The sequence below is a fragment of the Acanthopagrus latus genome, chromosome 1 (genome assembly GCF_904848185.1).
Source record: "Acanthopagrus latus isolate v.2019 chromosome 1, fAcaLat1.1, whole genome shotgun sequence".
Lineage (NCBI taxonomy): Eukaryota > Metazoa > Chordata > Actinopteri > Spariformes > Sparidae > Acanthopagrus > Acanthopagrus latus.
In genome coordinates this window covers 22,895,714-22,915,309 of record NC_051039.1, presented here as the reverse complement: position 1 = coordinate 22,915,309, position 19,596 = coordinate 22,895,714, and the positions used below count along the sequence as shown (strand labels likewise).

The following is a 19,596-nucleotide window of genomic DNA, read 5'->3' as shown; positions in this document are numbered from 1 at the left end:
GAAATTGTACATTTCCACAGCATACATCCTTTGGTCCTCAGCAACAAACCTGCCAAGTGTGAAGTGGATGAGATCAACGGTTCTTGAGAAATCCCCAGCGTTACAATTAGTAAGATATATTTGTATATGCATATTATTACTTTATAATGCAAGCAGGAGAATATCCAAATGTTTTCCGTTTGTGTTCTGACAATATGCTCATTCTCCTTTCTTTTTCTAGGCTGCCATGTTTTCCTGTTTTTTCTTTTACCTCTCTCTCATACACACTGCCCAAAAGACAATAATGCCCTTTGACAGGCTGGTAAGGTCAACCCTCGGGCTGTGTGATAGCTTCACTCCAGGGGATTGTTGTGGCGATGGGCATGTAATTTCCACCTTTTACCCACCTGACACTCAGAAACTAACTAAGGACTCCAGCATGTGTATATTTAAGTATGTTTGTGTCGCTGTGTGTGTGGTGGAGGAGGGTTACATAGTAGGGGGAAGGGTCCTCCTCTTCCTGTGACCATGGTCGTGCCACAGAAGGAGGAAATACTGTGAAAAAGAGGTAACATGGGAGGATACAGACCAGCGAAAGTCAAGGATAGTTGTTGCGTGTGTGTGCGCAGTGAGAGAGAGAGTAACAGGTAGACTACTAGTAACACATTTTCAGATGACTGACATTTAGAGATAATGAGAAATGCAGCTTTCATAAAAGCATGAAGCAGAGCAGAATACCATGTGCTGCCCTTTCTGTGATATGACATGAAAATGAACACATTACATTTCATCACCTTGTATCGATAAACTCAGTTCTTAAAGGAGACACCAATTTAAGACATAAAAATGTGTCTATAGGTCTTGGAGTAGGGCTGGGTACCGAACTTCGGTGGCTCCATTTTAGCAAGATTGATGCCAATTGTGTCCGATGTAATATGCAGAAAAGTAATCGTTGCTAAGGAAGGTAAAGCAAATTCAGTACAGCAGAACCAGAGATATTGCCTCTTTTATGCCACACATTTTTCTTCTTTTTCAAAACCTGCTGACTTCAGTACCCACGGTGCAACTTATCCACTGAGTGACATCACAGAGGGAATTTATCAGAATAATGCTCCCCAAGATGTTATCCTTTAATGATTGAAAGTCATTTGCATACACATGACTCAACAATGCTTGAATACATGGTAATAACTATTGATATATATTCAATGATGAATTACTTAAAGCATTTTGCATATTTGATGAGATGATGTATAAGAAGATATTAGATCTACATACATAGAAAATATATTTCCATTATATTAGACTGATTTTAAAGATGTAGATTTTGTTTGTGATTTTGTGGAAAGAGTTAGTGTTACACTGTGATTTGTTTCATGTCACATAATGTCCTTCATTCACCTTTTTGTGAACTTTGAGTTTGAGATCACCTTGCAAAAAGTACACATGTTCTTGATATAGATTACACCCGCTTCTTTGTTTCTTTGCTTAGAAAGGGATCTCTCCTGGGCGGATAGCGCGCTTGCATCGGAAATCTGATTTTGTATTGGTGAGCCATCACTCAAAGCGATTTGAATTCACACCAGCAAAAGCCCCCACACCCTCGAAAGAGCCTTAAATTAATCCTGCCCGGAGGGATGAAGACGACAGCAGCAGCATCCTCTGTAGGATCATCTTATAGCTCACCAGCAATGACTCAAGCTCTCAAGAAAGGACAATTAATGTGAAAAAAAGTAATTCCCATCTTTTCAATAATGAAGAACAAACACACAATCATCTTTGTTATCAACAAAACCAGCTGAGAAGGTGAGCCCCCCCATCATAATGGATGGAAAGGACCTTTTTTTTATGTTGCCATTTATATTCATCAGGACACAGGAAACACAGCCAGTCCTCCTCTCTATTCTACTGGGCCGGTGGATAGTTTCAGAATGTGCCAGTGGGAGTCTTACGGTGCTACTGAACACATTTCCACTTGACCTTGCTTTCAACACACCGTAATAGTCGAGTCAAGGATGAGATGGATAGCATGTTTCAAGTGAGGTCCAAACATTTGCTGCTGGGTTGGATTTGCTTTCACTACACGCAGAATGACAGTGAGAATGTCATCAGGCCACTGACCTTGCAGCTTTGTAAAGCAGACTAAATCCAACCAGCAGTCCTAAACCACATTTTCTGGAAATAAGCTCTGGGGCAAATTTCCTTGGAAGCTTCAACACCAACAGCTGGGACTGTTTTTTTTTCTTTCTGGGAAATATATGAAATCATCACAGTGCTCCCAGCTGCCCCTTGTTGATCAGTCATGCTAAGACCTACCATGACCCTAGTCTCTCTTAGACAAGGTTCTAGTGCGACTGAAGTGTTGGAATACATCAAACCACACAGATCTGGTAATCCAGTTGTTAAATAGGCATAACAGCTAACTGCACTGTTCTGGTTTGAGTACAAACTATGTTACACGTAATCTTATGTGTTGTGTTATTTTCAAATAACTCTTTAAATTCACGCTAAGTTTCACTGCTGATAAAGTGCTTTTAATATAACAGCTAAATCCTTGAACCAAAATCAATTGTAAAACCACTGCAGTACACACCCTTTGATGTATTCATGTCTGGCTGTTATGTCTATAGATGACTCCATGCATTCAAATACACACTGCAGGTATATGTGTTGCTTTGAAAAATACACTGATCAATCCCAGGTGAGCAGGGGTCACACTCAGAATGTACACGAAGATGTGCAGGTGAGAAGGTCAGTGTGAACATCAAATGAGGAGTGAATTGGCTGCAATGTGAAATCAACTCTGCACATAGAAATGTCAGACCTGACCAGTATTGTACAGAAGCAGCTTTGAGTTTTGGCCTGGAAATGGGAACAGCTACAGGGGGCCATCAAGTTATAGTCAGGTTTGTTCAGGCTGTGTGTGATTGTCCTGGAGCAGCCATGATTTATTTCTGATGTTCAGCCCATTCGCCTGTCGCACATTGATTAAAGGGACACTGTAAAGTTTGTGTCCACTGGTACTGCTAAAGAGCAGCGATCTTGTTTTCAATTGTATTGTCAGGTGGCCCTGAGGGTTAAAACACAAGGAAATTTCAACACAACATTTTATAAAACAAAGTTGCTGAAAACGCAAAAAGCATTTCAGAGAATTCAAGAACATATAAGAAAACACAACATACTGGAAAATGCAAAGTTGCTGTGTTCTGACCCTGTGTTTGTCGACCTTTATCACTGAATGTGCACAAAATCGTTTGTTTGTTTACAAGAAAATTCTAAAGAGCACCTATAAGGGTGAAAGCAGTTGGAGGTTTCAGTTAGCATTTAGACATTTGGCATGCAGCCCGCCACGACAATGATGCTAAATGCTGATTTGAATCCTAACTGCCAACAGCAGAGTCAACTTTGACCAACAGCCACAGACGAAAAAGTTCTTAAAAGAAGAGGCTTCCTGTCAGTTGGTCCTGGCAACGATAGCTAGACCTGAACACACACGCACGCACAAACAGACCTGAGGTGCTGCTTTATTCCCATCTGACAACAAATATGGATTTTTTTTCCTCGACTGAAGCATGTTGTTTGATGTCTGCACAGAAAATACTCAGGGGACTTCATCACCCCCCACTCCCACACTCCCACCCCCCAGATGTACTTGAATAAACACATACTGTATGTGCATGCTTTTGATTTACCCAAGCCACTAACCAGGTTAGATTGATTCTGTATAAACACATAAATAATGAGTTTATTTTCCCTACTGTAGCCTACGTAAGTTGTGTTACACTTATTGTCCTTAACAAACCTTGACCACAGAACTGGAGCTCTTGAATGAAGCATCCTCTCCTCTGAAAAGCTCTCCGTCTCTTCTTCTGCCAAACTCATGGGTCCAGGCGAGCGAGGCTCTTTGACGATGTAAAATGAATGGAGATCATTGGATTTCAGCACCACACCCATGTTCCATCCATAATGTTAGATGGCTTCATCTGTGTGTGTGTGGAGAGGGAGAGAAAAGATGTTTCAAATGAGCCCTGCAAATCAGGCTGTACAATACCTCTCACACTGATTTTGCATTTGGACCTGCAACAAACAGAGACACATTAGTCTGTCTGAAGGGTTCTTTATTCATTCTTTTAGTGGCTGAAAAATAAGATAAAGCTTTTGGGCTAAACTACAGCCACTGTGGCAGATGATTCAGACATACTTGTGGGAATATATTAGACCACAAAGTTCACATTTCTGATTTCTGAAAATGAATAAATCACATATACTGACATTTTTTAGTCAAATTAATAATACATCAACAGCATTAAAATGCTTCATTAATGTCACTTAAGGTAACTTTTTTAGATATCACCAGCATAATGTACTTAAGAATTTACTAAAGAGTGAGTGAGGAATGAATCAGGGATGACTTGATATAAAGTGAATCATTAATGAATAATCCCTGAATAAGTGTGATCCAAGGACTAGATTCAAGATAATGATGAGTTACTAGAGAGCAGACCGGGAGATGCTGTATGAGTCATTATGCAGTCATTCCTGATAACCTAGGTGACGCTCATTAATTATTAATTAATTAACCCTGAACCACTGAGTAAACTGAGTACTCAGTATAATGTACTACTACTACTACTATAGGTGCACACCAAGAGTAATTAATGATTATGTGATTACTGATAAACGAGTCCACTCCATAATTCTCAATTAATTTTGACTTTACTTGAGGATGAACAAAAAAACTGACTAATTAACAAGTCCACTTGGTAACTACTCAGTAGGCTTATGTTTCACTTAACTTGAAGGTGCACAAAAGAGTAACTTATTAAGTTATCATTAATTAACAGGTCTATTTGGTATTGATTCACTTTACTTGGAGGTACACAAAAAGAATTACTATAATTAAGTAATAACTAATTAACAAGTCACCTTGGCAACTACTAAGTATTATCTTTCACAGAACTTGAAGGTGCATGAAAACAATAACCATATATCAAGTAACTTGTAATCAACAGGTCCACTTGGTAACTACCCAATCTTGAGTCACCTCACTTGAAGGTGAACGAAAAGTAACTAATGATTAAGTAATAAGTAAATAACAACTAAGTACTCAGTAGACTCATGTTCCACTTTACTTTAAGATACACAAAAATGGTAACTTATTAAGTGACTTATTAAAGTATCTGTTTTTTTTTATCTACTCTGTATTGTTTGACTTCACTTGAGGGTGCACAACAAGAGAAACTAGTGATTAAAATGAGCAATTAACAAATTATTTGGTAACTGCTTTATATTGTGTTTCACTTTAGTATGCAATTCCTAGGTAATGAATCAGTTTTAAGTAATTAATTAGTCATCACTAGGTAGTGGCACTCAGTGGATGATTCATAGTTAATCCAACTCTTTTATTTGTTAAGCACATTAGAAACAACCAAAGCTGACCAAAGTGCTGACCAGAAAAAATAAGTAAGACATCACAAATAGAAAGACATAATTGCTCATTAAAGGCGCAAAAAACAACAGTACATTAAAAGGCTTAAAGCATGAGTAAAAAATGCAATAAAAGTAATCACAATAAGGAATACAATCAAAAAGATCAAGTTGACCTCTTACTAGGTGTCAAAAGCTCTGGAGAAGAGATGGGTTTCAAGAAGTGATTTAAAAACCCACAAAGAAGAGGCCTGGTTAACGTGCAGAGGCAGATCATAATTTAGGATCCGATACAGCAAAAGCACGGTCCCCTCTTCTGCTTCGATTTAGGCAGGAACACGTGATCAAAAAAGTGGTCAGAATGTGGATTCACAGATATCAATGAAGTAATCATTACTTACTGATTAATTAATAGCACCTCCTAATCTGTTCCCTTTGCCCTGTTCATCATAAACTGCTATCTAGTCCTTGAATCACATTTATTAGGAGATGATTAACGATTCATTAATTATCACTCATCACATTTTTGAGTAGTGTATTGAAAAGTGATCCCAATAAATAAATAATAAATCATTCCCCTCTACAATGTAGTGGACCTGAAGAATACAGCAGCACAGAACGGAGATAGCCTATTCATGTAAAGGAAATGTATAAAATCACATGTGCATTAGTTGAGTAACTGCATTTCGTTACATTTCACCGCTGATGCTGAAGCAGACAGAGACACACTTGGTCAGAGACGCCCACCAAGCTGCTCCTCTTCTCTGACAATGTCACTCTGACGGGCGGCAGCTCTCTTCCACTGAACTCACACATGATCAAAGACCCATTCATTCTCTCTCTCTCTCTCTCCCTCTCTCCCCCTTTCTCTCCCTCTCTCTCCCTCTCTTAACAAATCGTGTCAAAGAAAAAAGCGGAGCTGTGTGGGAAGAAAGTTGCGGGGGGGGGAGGAGACGCGCGGAGCTGCTGCCGACACATTCTGCTCGTCACCACGGACAGCGGGCGGTCGGGAGCTCGGATCGGACTCAAGCTCTCCGTCAGAGTTGGAAGACCACAGGACTTAATTGAAAATGAGGAGATTTGTTTGGGGGAATCTACTTGTTTCAGTTTGATCCGACAGAGACATTTTTCTCTGCTTTGTTTTCTTGCGTTTTCCTCTCCACGCTCTTGTCTTGATCCGCGAACTGTGTGTGCCTGATTTAAAAATGTAGCTCTGCGGTGGGATCGAGTCACTGAGCATAGTGTTAAGACACCACCAGCGCAGGCGCAATCTGAATATTCAGTTTCGCCTATACTCTTAACACGGGCATTATTTTAAAGCTTGTGGTCTGCTGTGCGTAAAAGCCGTGGCACTGTTCCCGGGTAAACTCGCGCTTGACGCACGGCACAGCGGGAGAATCCTGGATTTTCCGAGTCAGATAGAGCGAGACAACCATAATCAGTGTTATAAACAACGCCAGAGACACGATAACGACTGTAATACTGTGGTGTTACATTAACGGCAGCGGCTTCTTGTGCGTAATTACAGACACGACGCTCTCTGTGTTGTGGCGCTCTCTGCGTTCTCTTGCCTGTGTGCCCAGAGCGCACACTGGCATTCTATGAATCACTTTCACCTGCTTTGGCACGGACATCTGAGAGAAGGTACTGGACTGTAGCTCAAAGCGCTCTCTCGTCGTTTTTTACTGGATACCTTGTAGTGTGGTGGACGAAGCGGATCTGCATCTGGACTCCACACTGCTTCCCACAATGGATGCCCTGGACCAGACCCGCTCGCTTTCCCTCTCATCCGACCTCAACTCCTCCTTTGAAGCCACTCCCTCACCCTTCATCCTCTCCTACCCCTGCCTCTTCAACCTGTCCTCCAACCTGTCCACCCAAAGCGTCCCGTTCCAGGGCAGCAGCACCCTGATGACAGCAGTCATCTCCCTCACGGTCTTCATGGTGGGTCTGACCGGGAACACTCTGGCAATTTACGTGGTGCTGCGCTACGCCAAAATGAAGACAGTCACCAACATCTACATCCTGAACCTGGCTGTGGCCGATGAGCTCTACATCATCGGGCTCCCTTTCCTCACCACACAGAACGTGCTCTCCTATTGGCCGTTTGGCTCCTTCCTATGCCGTGTGGTCATGACGGCAGACTCGATGAATCAGTTCACGTCTATTTTCTGTCTGACGGTCATGTCCATCGATCGGTACCTGGCCGTGGTTCACCCGATACGCAGCACCAAGTGGAGGCATCCCCGCGTGGCCAAGGTGGTGAGCGCAGCCGTGTGGGCCGTGTCCTTTGTGGTGGTCCTGCCTGTGGTCATCTTCTCTGATGTTCAGGTATAAACCCCGGGCCTGGTGTAATTAATAGCTGCCTCTGATTTAAAAAAAAAAAAGAAGAAGAAGAAGAAGAAGAAGAAAGAAAAAACACCAGGCACTGAGTTGACATTAAAGGTGCAGTATGTAAGAATTGGCCAGCTGTAAAATTCACGTTTAAACAAACGGGGGGCGGCAAATCACTGCAAAGTAACTGCTAACGGCTACTGCTGTTAACTATTTAGCTCAAGTAGCTGTGCAGCTAGCAGGCCTGACTTGAAGTTTGCTATCCAGTCCTTGAGCACTGGGGAAATGATGTCATAATGACAAAACTGTCACTTATGCACATTCTGTTGATAATTCTGTCCTCTCCACCCCTTTTCTATGAGGGATCATTATGTGCCTGTAATGTGCTGTGCACAGTCACTGTGCTGATCCTGCAAGACGATTTGAATTAAATCTCCACATCAGACTCACATGTTCACACTTTGTCTGTCAGCCAGGCCCCAGCTAGGAGCAGCTGACTGCATCTGGCTTAGGGCGAAGTGTAAAACGTAGGTTTCATTCTGGCATTTCACGAGTGGTGGTGAGTAAAGATGCAAAAACAAAAAAAACCAAAAAAAAAACAACCAAAACCCCAAAACATCTGAATAGGTGCATTCAAGTTAAAAGGGTTGGGTTTTAAGTTTGACAGCAGAAAAGTTTTAGGAGCATGTTTCAGCCCTCTGCTGGGGGGACTTTTAATAAAAACGAAACCCAAGCCGACTGTACGGTCACTTTTTAGTGCAGGAAAATCAACTTTTGATATTCTTGAAAAGGTTAAACTCTCATCATAACTTGAATAAGTAAGGCGTGTGTTTAAAAACGGGTCCAGAGGCTGTTCCAACCGTTTATTAGAGTGCCAAATTAAGATGGATGGATTTTTTTCTGGACATTAAAGGTGAAATAAGAACGTATGATGAATGGAACATAAGGTGTGAACGAGAGAGGATTAAATGTATAGCATAAGGTATCAAGGCTCTACAATATGTTTTAGTTCACTAAAGAACAAAGTAATATTTATGTCGAAGCAGATCAGTAAGCTCTGGTTTATGAGATTTTTTAAATTATCATCTTTAAATCAAAGTTTTTCTTTTAAACGTTATCAAAGTTGTTTCCAACGATGTTAGAACCCAGACAAATCCACGATTGTATTCAAGGAGAGGGCCACCTGTCATTATAACGAGGTGAATGCCAGATGATGCTTCAGAGAGTGAGGAGGGGAGCAGGCGAAGGTGACTTCGACACATCAAAACAACCTGATCCAACGCTGCGACACAACATCAACAGACCATCTATTTTGTTTTACGTTGTTTTGACTGAGAGAACCCACAGTGGCAGAGATGACATACTTTTTTTCAAACGATAAACAATAAATTTTTTCCTTTCAGCACAGTTTGCTGTTCATGTCGTTGCACTTTAACAAACCCACTGAGACTAAGTGGCTGAGTTTTTACGTTTCCTTGTTAGTGCATTCAACGACACTGACGTTTGTGTTTCACGGACACCTGCCAAATAGCAAACAAATGCGCAAAACAACCTGGCAGAACAACTGCTGGCACTACCTGATGAAGCACATATACAGAATGTGTCTCTTTGTAACACTCAGTTTTATTGAAAACACTCTAAGCTACTGTAAAAAAAAAAGTTTCTATATTACCACTTAAATAAATCATGCCAGTGTGAAATGTGTGCAAAAGTTCCTCAGCTCTACTGAACATTTTAATATCTTTTAGATTGTTGTTTTACAGCTTGGCACGCTACTGTTTACTCGCTACAGCCTGCCGACAACTGTTACAGTGAGGAAGCTGTGACAGACGATGTGAACATCTCTTTACCAACAGGTCCAGCACCAAATGGCAAACTGTCTGCGGTTAATGACTCTCTGCTGAACACGGCGGTGCACCTGAAGCCCAATATATCTCCCTCAGGAGCTGCTGGAAAGCAAAAACAGAGCTGAGCTGGAAAAACAACCCAGACGCAGTCTGCAGTTTAGAACAAATGCAAGGGCTATTGTATGGAAAGGAAAGTGTTGCAGGAAGTTCTGCAATAGCAAGAAAACTCAAAAGCTTGAAGAAGAAAAGGGAGGAGAAGGATGTAACCAGTGACAAACATGTTGGTGAGGTACGGCTGAAGGCCACTGGTTTGACAATGACAGGACAAAGGGAGGCTCGTTGGTAGCAGTAAAAGTTACAGAAGAAGATAATGTTATTTGTGTTCCACCAAACATCCCTCTCCTGCTTTACTTAAAGCTTTGTAGTCTGACGCTTGCTCTGGGCCTCAAAGTCTTGTTCACCACCAATGTTTTAGCAGATAATGAATATTTAAATGTTTCTCAGGTTATTTCATTTTCCCCTTTAGGACACATTTAACTCCTGCAACATGATCTGGCCAGAGCCACAGAATGTGTGGTCGACTGCCTTCATCCTCTACACCGCCACAGTCGGCTTCTTTGGACCGCTGCTCATCATTTGCCTCTGCTACCTGCTCATCGTTATCAAGGTGTGTACACTGTATGTGCGTGTACGATGGTGATTAAAAGAGGCTCATGTGTAAATTCATACTGTAATCTAAATTTACGCAACAATCACCCCCCTCATCGACATCCCTCCCTTCACTTTCGTCGCTCCACACTCTCACGATGAAAATGTCTGTGGCGTTCTCCCCGCAGGTGAAGTCCTCGGGGGCACGGGCGGGCTTCACCAAGCGCCGGCGTTCGGAGCGCAAGGTGACGCGGATGGTGGTGGTGATCGTGGTGGTGTTTGTGCTCTGCTGGCTGCCGTTCTTCATCATCAACATGGTCAATCTGGTGGTCATCATCCCGGAGTCCAGCGCCACTGCCGGCATCTATTTCTTCGCCGTCATCCTCTCCTACGCCAACTCCTGCGCCAACCCGGTGCTCTACGGCTTCCTGTCGGACAACTTGAAACAGAGCTTCAGAAAAGTAGGGTGAACATCCCCTGGGTTTAAAACTGCGTGAGGCTTAAGAAAATGTTCAACATCTTAGTTTGGTTTCTGAGATAGATCTATACCGACTTTCTGTTTTGAAGCCACAGCCTGCAGCAGCACTTTAGCTTAGCTTAGTTTAACAACTTAAAGCAGGAGGAGATAAGTAGCCTAATTCTTTGCAGTGGCAAAAAAATAAAAAATGAAATAGAAATCAAATGCAGTTTAGCAAATGTTCTCACGCCAGCCCCCAGTCAGGAGCAGCTGATTGCAATTTGACTCACGGTGAAGTGTAGAATGTAGATTTCATTCTTGCATTTCATGAGTGGTGTTGAGTGACGATGCAAACAAAAAATAATAATAATAATAATAAAGCTAGATGTGCGGTCAGTGTTGGTGCAGGAAAATAAACTTTTAGTTTTCTCCAAAAGCTTAAACTCCTCTCACAACTCGAATGAGTAAGGTGTGTATTTAAACACAGGGGTCCAGAAGCCGTTCCAACAGTTTTAATTAGTGTGCCAAATAAAGATGGATGATTTTCTGAAGTGGTGAAATAAGAACATATAAAGAATGGAACAAAAGCCGTGAACGGGAGAGGATTAAATGAATAGCATGGGTCGATCGAAAGGCCACAGGATCTATCAGATGGATTATTGATTCTTGCCTCTCTTGTTGTCTAGCCTGACTGTCAAATGCTCTTACTTTATTGTGTGCTCATGGTCAATCGACATCCAACACGGTGGCTGCTATTGACCCTGGAGATCTGTGACGCACCGTAGTCACAGAGCCTCTACAGGTAATTGTTTTCGTGGCCCTGCAGGTGCTGTGTGTGAGGAGTATGAGGTGCAAGGCCAGCGGCGTGGATGACGGCGACCCCAGCGCTCCGCGGACTGAGAAAACAACAGCACACGACTGCGTCCTGCTGTCGCCTCGTAACCAGGTTTACCACGACCCCCAGAGCAGCCAGGTAGTCTCTGTGTGCGCTTGTGTGTGTAGGCAACAGATTCATTTGGAGGTGGGGGAGTTGGAGGGGGAATGGGAGTTTAATTAACTAGAAAGGACAGACCCAGAGAGACGTGATGATGAAATTTAAAAATAAAAGCTATATTTAGTGCAGCACAGACTCAAATGATTGTGTTTTAAGGCAGGTGGAGGAATGTCATGCAGTCACATACAGACACACACAGAGACTCTGCAGCTTTCTGCATCAGCAGTCAGTCTGATGCGTCAGCTTCTACAATTCTCCTCATTAGGACCCTTCCAATTCAATCAACAGACAGGTGCGTGTGTGTGTGTGTGAGAGAGAGAGAGAGAGAGAGAGAGAGAGAGAGCAGCTAACTGAAGAAGGATGGTAAATTAATGCAGCTGTAGAGGCAATGATTACAGAAAATTCCAAAGGCGTGAGTGAAAGATTATGAGATTCGTTTTCATGTGTGTGTGTGTGTGTGTGTGTGTGTGTGTGTGTGTGTGTGTGTGTGTGTGTGTGTTGGGCCGACATGAAAGGAAGTAGCTTTGACTCATGGGGCCTCTTAAGTGTCCAATTAGATAACTGGTACAAGAGCAGCGAGGTGCATTAGCCTGACAGAGTGGCTCTGATGAGACTCTGCCAGAGCTCCTTCAACCGTATCAAGGTTAACAAAAGTACGGCTTCCTCCACAAGTCACAGCAGAGAGTACGATGAGTGCTCATTTAACAGATTTCTCGTTATTCTCAGAGGAGAACTTTGAGTGAGAAACACATTAGTAGGACAAAATCCATGCGTCTGTTTGCTTGTTCACATATCACGTCAGTTGTTCGGTCTCTGGTATGATTTTTCTCCCCATTATCTGTTTAAGAAAGAGCCTCCTATGGGTGAGTGGGACTTTAACTCCTTTTGCGCTTGAGGCCGCTTTGAATCAAGCGCAGTAATGGCGTACAATGAACACTCCTATATAGATTTTAGATTTAAGGGCATTTAGCAGGCAATTTTGTTCAAAGCGACTGACAATAAATTTATACATACATTCTTACTCTGATGGTGCTGACCAGCACATCAGGAGCACTGGGGATCAGTATCTTGACACTTTGAAATGCAGACCAGGGGAATCGAACCAGCGACGTTCTGATAACAAGATGCTCTTCCCCTATTAGTAAATGTAAATAAACAGAACAGCTACTGCACATAAAAAGCTAACCAGAAATTCTATCATGAATGGGCTTTTATTCGAATCATTCAAGGTCCCATTTTGCAGAAACTGAGATTTGAGAAACCTTTTTTTTTGTTGTTATTTTGCAGGATGAGGTGCTGTGAAAAGACTGTGAAAGTGTCGAAGTGCTCAGTCAAACTGTGCCTTCAAACGAGCTGTCAGGCGTCTGTAAGGCTGTGATGTCACGGCAATACCATCACACCACGCGCGCGGCTGTGGTAGCAAAAACAAGTTGATGCAAAATCACAGTAGGCGGCCTCCCGCTCAGACCTGTGAGTGGTGACCAATCAGACCAGACTGGGGTTTTCTGGGAGGGGTGCCATGAAGAGACAGGAGCTTTTTTTTTTAACAGAATCCCAAATTAAATGTATGAACCTTGCTTATACTTATTTCATAATGAAAAAATTATAGCACTCAGGCTGTGACTACAGATTTAGTTTGCTCCTGAATACTGAAAGGTTGTGATAATGACTTTAGTGCAGACGTGAATCCAAATCAGTACATTTTTGTCGGGGGAATGACAGGGGGTTAATGAGGAACAATGCACTAAAGGCTGTGCCAAGTTCGAGGTAATTAATACACAAGTAGCTTCTAATATTCTTGTTATTATTCAGCTCGGTAGCAAATATTTTCAGGCCTGGCACCGGTCGGCAGTCTGCTTTAAACATAGAGTTGACTCATCCTGGTAACCCTGAGGGAAAGGTCTGTCCACCCCTTCTCCTCTTTTTTTTTTTAATCATCCCAAGGTTTTTGCTGCCTTTTCTCTTTCTTTATGTCCCTACTTGACTCTGCCTCTCTTTTCGTCTCACTGAAGATCTCTCCTCAGACTCCGGCCTCACCAACCTCTCACACAGCAGACCTGCACCGCTCCAGCCCTACATTTCCGCCTCCCTCCACTTGCCCGGGAATGGGACCCACCACGGCCACAGCAACCCCCACAGCAGCCTCAACGCTAACCTCCATGGTAGCCACAGCTGAACTTCCCTCCATCACTGCGCTGACTAAGCCCTCCACCCGTGCATCCATGGCTCCTCAGGAACAGTAGCCAATTGGCGATGAATGTCGGGCTGATTTAGGAGGTGAAAGTCGAAGCGTTCCTCCGAAAAGAGGAGGAAAAACAGGATATGAGACTACAGAGACAGATGTTGGAGAGATGGATCAGCTCGTCAAAGTGGCCAATAGTGATGTTTTTTTCTGCAGGCACAATGTAAAAATCCATCTATCAGACTATCCTTTGACACACACATGAACACTCATGCATTGTATCCATGACATCTCAGTGACAGAGCCTCATGTATATTTTACATGTCGTGATGTGTATCTACAACTGAACTGTATGATTCATCCATCTCTTTACCATTTTTTTTTCGATCTGACGTGCCATCTGACATAAGTGCCTCTGTAGCCGCTCTCTGCAATCATCACGGCTCCTCATGGTCGCAGACACACTACACCCCCCTTCTCTCATTTCCTGTTCATCTGTTACACCACGTGCAAGAATGTATTTACCATTCAGAACCAAAAAAAATTCCATTGAGAACACAAATAGAGCCAGTGGAGAAGATTTCCTGCGGATACCCAACATCAAAAGGGCCAGTTGGGCATTACTGGGTTCTTTTTTGCAACCACACTGTGATTTAGGCTGAAAAAATAGGGTTAGTTTCAGACAAAAATCTTGTGTACTACAGCTTTAATCAAACAGCTCAACTGCGGTGTGCACTAATTCAGCATCAGTCTTTTAAGCGTTATTGTAAAAATTGCATTTCTCCGTTTCAAGCTGCCACTCTATCTTCTTTACCTAATGACGATGGGTAAATTGTGATGAATGAATATGATATCCGTACAGCTTTGTGTAAAAAGTCTGCGGTGATACTTTTTGTATACTGTTTGTATTTTCAGAGAATGGCTTGCTCGCTGCTCGTCAGCTTCTCAGTCACAGGGACTGTGACTCGCCTGCCCAGTGTCTTTCTGCGAACATGTAGCCAGCATTGAACAACAAACCTCTTGATTTGAGAGTTTGTGCAATTGTGTGTCATGTACACGTGTGTGTGTGTGTGTGTGTGCATGTACATTTGTGGCTGCTGATATGTATGTATGTATGCACATGTTTTCTCTCTGCAGAAGCCGAGGTTTATTGTTGGTATAATGTTATGGTGTGACCATGCTTTGCTCAGCGCCTCGTGTACTTTTCAGTAGATACTATTTCTAATGAGACTGGCAGCACAGAACCTCAGCCTTCATCAGCTTTGTCTCTTGAAATGCTTTTACTGCAAACATGTCTGTTTTTATTACGCAAGGTTCCGTCTTGTTTTATGATCAATCGATTGATTAATTGATTGACGCCTCTGACGCATTGTACCAATTACATTGACCAACACAGGTAACTGTGGCTGCAATGTCTCTGCTTGTGCAACGCTTATTTAACTGGTGAAACAGACATGAATGAATTTGACTGCAAAAAAACCCAAAAAAAACTTAAAGGGTAATCCCACCAATTGTACACTTTAAGTGTTATTAAAGGTCTGAGGGAGCACGTCTGGATTTGTGAAAAAAGTATTATAAAGCATTTTGTGGCTCCAGAGGTAGCTGCATGTAATCTGATAGTGTCTTTAGGAGTACAATGATGAAAACTGGTGCCTACATTACCCAGTAGGTAATTACAGTAGTGTTCCCCAAGACCTGGAGACACACTTCAATGTGTAAAATTGGTGTAGTTACCCTTTAGAAAATTACAATTCGGACAAAGCTTCTTGTTTTGCTGTTAGTAGCGCAAGTACAAAATATGCTCATGTATTATTTTTGTTAGGATGTCTACAGTATTGCTCTGTTATTGCTTCTGTAATCAGTTCCTGTTTTCAGTCATTGTGTTCAAGATAATTAAATGAAAGTGGATCAGAATCAAAAAACTTTCACTTTAAGGAGTTTATTGTGGTAGCACATATTTGGGTGGGATCGATTTTAGAATATATCAGCGAGTAGTTGGGCTTTTTCAGCCACTATTCATCCGTGTAAAGAGAAACAAGAAGCTGATCAGGTGAATATTTTGAGGGCAGGCAATGACAGGGAGACGAATGGAAACTGTCCCTGCGAGGAAAAAAAAGAAAAAAAAACAAGGCTGTTTATAATGAAGGCTTTTACATGCAAATACAGCGTCTGTGTTGTATATATATTTTTTCCAGAATATTTATTGCTGTCTAGATGCTTCAGTGCTGTTGGGTTTCTTTGGAATAAACTGGTTTGATCCAAAACCAGACATTCTGTCTTGCTGCCTGCACACAAACACACACTTACATCTGCGCTCTGTCAGTGTCAAACTATGGAAATTATAGAGGCACAAGCAGTCTGCACTTTTCATCAGATGGACTGCATCAGCCAGAGGCTCATACTTTGTAACCACAACTGTTAAAGATGGAGCTGCATTTAATTACTTTACATACTGCTGGTTATTTTCTCTATAGTAATACCTAGACAGTTAGAAGTTGATTTGTGAGTAAAATGTACAGTATTTCCCTTATAATGCGTGAAGTAGAATAAAATGGAAATTCTCAAGTAAAGAACCTCAAAATTGTACTTAAATATAGTGCCAGAGTAAATGCACTTAATTGTTGTCTATATGTTTATGTAGATGATGATATGACTCTTTATGTGTCCTTAATTCACATGTCAATAAGACTGTCATGTCTCACTATATGAGGTAATGTATATGCATAGCAACCAGTCAAATTACTCACAGTGGTTACAGTTAGAGGCACAAACACTCCACACTCAATTAAACCAGAAGCAAACACATCTCCAGCTGTGTGTAAACTTCCAGAAAATGTATTTCCTCATTCAGTTTCACTGATAGGATCCTACATGAACACCATGTTTTCTGCCATATTTGGAAAAATATTTTTGTTGTTTTAATTTAGAGATTCTACCATAATTTTTTTTTTTTTAATATATATATATATATTTTTTTTGTACATGAATGAGGATTGATCTTTTCATTCTGATCAAAATCAAAACACACGTGACTTTTTGTGTTGAAATAAACATTACTGAGGGATATTTTTGTTGCTTTACTAATCACGAACGTTGAAGATTATAGAAAGATGTGAAGGTTGGCGGTTTTAATGTGGGAAATGCGCAGTCTATAATTTCAGCAGAGCCAGACAACTCTTATGGAGAGAGGCCGGTGCAGAGCCAGACCTTCAGGAGTATATGCTTAACAATCATCTCTAGTTTATTAATCTATGATTTCCTTCAGAGAATGAAAGGATCTGCAGAAATCTCGCACTGTGTCGTTTTCTGACTCTGTCTTTGTGTTTCTGCTGTCCCAGAAAGGTCTTTGAAGTGAGCCCATCTTTATAACGACCCCAGACTGGATGTCAGTTTGAGTCTCCTTCATTACTCTTTCAGCCTGTCACACACCACCACAGGCAAATGTACACACAGTTAATAGCATAATGTCCTAAATTATACATTGTTGCATGAAATAATTTATATTATCTAGTCCCTCAAGACCGTCACAGATATGCATGTGTGCATGCATATGTGTACTTTTGATTATTTATTTGACTATACTTCATTTTCTCAAACTCACAGCTGTGAGAGGACTGACAAAAAACATAAGCAGCAGGCAACTTCTTGTTTTATGAGCCTTTCTTAAACCTGCAGTTTATATTGTGCAACATCGAACAGATGAGGGAAATGTCTCAGGATAAGTGCCTTTGCAAAGAGGGCCCTTTCCATCTTGGTGTGACTCAGTATGACTTGGCAAATCAAAACCATTGTGGCAGGATGTTGATGGAGGCTCTCAGCCATCCAGGTCATGATTAATCTAGGTGGTGTATCGTAGGCAACTGGACTTGTTTCAGTTTCTTGAAGATGTTTCACTTCTCATCCAAAAGGCCTCTTCAGTTCTAACTAACTGGAGAGGCTTTAAAAACCTGTGTGGGTGTGACACAACAGAGTCGTTAAGGACACGCATGAGCTCTGAGTTTCTGAGTCGTTTAAGGCCCCCACGCACCGCCCAGACCAACGGCCAACTGCCCTTATCCGACCACTCCATTGCCTCTCGTCTGACCCGCTCGGCAGAAAAGTTGCATTGAAACATACCACCTTGACTACTGCCAGCTACACAGTAGCATGTGTGTTTTTCGCTTGGGCGAGATGCCATAAGTCTCATTAACATCAGGTGGTGCTAGTCTAGCGCCAGTAATCCAAATCATGAAAACAGGAAATGATGGAACAGAGTGCAAACTATAGACTGTCAGATCAGAAAATCAAAGTGCACACAGTATTGGCTCAGTATTCGTTTGTCTTGAGAATACGTTTGTGGAATACAATACTTGGCATTACTTGAAAGATTATCATGGCTGAGCTGATGGTCACATTGTCAGCTCTCAAGCTCATTATTATACTAAGATGTTGCAGGAGGGAATAAGTGGTTCATTTACCATCGTCACTTTCACCTCTCCCACACACCACACTGATTCACTAGCACACCACCTATCAGAACGGTCATTGAACTATCAGAGTATCCAATGGCGAAAAGCAAAAGCAAATCAGTGCGACATGACCTTTGGCCATAAGTGCCAGTGGTATTTGATGTGAAAGACTTCCCTGAATATCGATCCCTGCTCCCATTCACACGTGACCCCATGGAGCAAACGTTTCAGAACATTCCAGGGAGACACTGCATTTGTGAGAGGTGTATAGAACGAAATTATGTCCAAGTGCTTTGCAGTTGTTTCAGTGTGCTTTGTGTGCGCTCATATGTGAATGGCAATGTTAAGCGTAAAAATGAAGTAGTGAGCATTTGTTTGGTAATAATTTTGGTTTTAATTTGTCACTCTTGTTTGACATCACTTGTATTCCAACAGTCGTTTGTCTGGTTGGGTTTATAAGCATTTCTATTTGAGAAAATAATGACAATTTACCTTTTGAACCATCAATTTGATTTTTGGTCTAAGCTAAATACATAAAGAACAAATAATGAGAGGACTACACTGCGTGACCCTACAGACTCTTAAACAGACTTTTGTATCCATTAGCCAATAAGCACTGCCCTCTGGTGGAGAAAGCCTGAATGTAGAATCAAAAGCGAAGAAAGTGAAGCTGTTCTTTGGTCATTTAGCAATAAAAGTGCCATCTATGCGCACTGAATTTTGCACAAAATGTCATTGGGCCATGGAACACAATAAACAAAAGTGTTGTGGTAATTGGACTGTATTAGGCCAAGATATCCAAGACTTCCTATTTTGATCAAAATCTACAGGAAGTTGTAATTTAAAAACTTGAGCATTGTTTGGACTACCATAACTCTTTTGATAAGTTTTTGTCAGGAGGGTCCACAGATGCCACATGCAAAGTTTGGTGCAAATGGAGGAGTTTGAAAAAGTAAGCTTCTCATCTTTCGCAATTTTGTGAATGGAAAGTTACTGTGAAAGTGACCTCACCTACATCACACAATTCAGCTGAATTAAGGGAACATATAGATTTAAGGTTTGACAATGTTTGGCAACATATTATGTGGGAGTTCTTAGCCAAAAATGCTTTTGTGTAACTCTTTTGTGTATGCTATTTTGCTACCTGCTGGCTATTTGTGGTGTGTAAGTTACAGGGGCCAGTCTAGACCACTCCAACAAATTTCATTTCCAGAAGTGTTATGGTGTGGGCACAGTCCCAAATATCAAATTAGACTGCCACCAGAGGACCACCTAGTGGC

The 19,596-nt window shown here is 41.7% G+C and overlaps 1 protein-coding gene across 2 annotated transcripts; it reads left to right on the top strand.

Moving 5' to 3' along the window:
• The first annotated feature begins 6,198 nt into the window (after positions 1-6,198).
• Positions 6,199-16,137, top strand: LOC119028593 (somatostatin-like receptor F_48D10.1). 2 transcript variants are annotated; one of them, XM_037114778.1, is made up of 5 exons: positions 6,199-7,737; positions 10,114-10,254; positions 10,424-10,696; positions 11,519-11,638; positions 13,699-16,137. In XM_037114778.1, exons 1-5 carry the CDS (start codon positions 7,156-7,158, stop codon positions 13,927-13,929), a joined length of 1,347 nt encoding a protein of 448 aa, XP_036970673.1. In that variant the 5' UTR covers positions 6,199-7,155; the 3' UTR covers positions 13,930-16,137. The 2 variants fall into 2 exon arrangements, with proteins under 2 accessions (XP_036970673.1, XP_036970663.1); XM_037114768.1 differs by having other exon boundaries at positions 11,519-11,665.
• Positions 16,138-19,596: the final 3,459 nt, after the last annotated feature.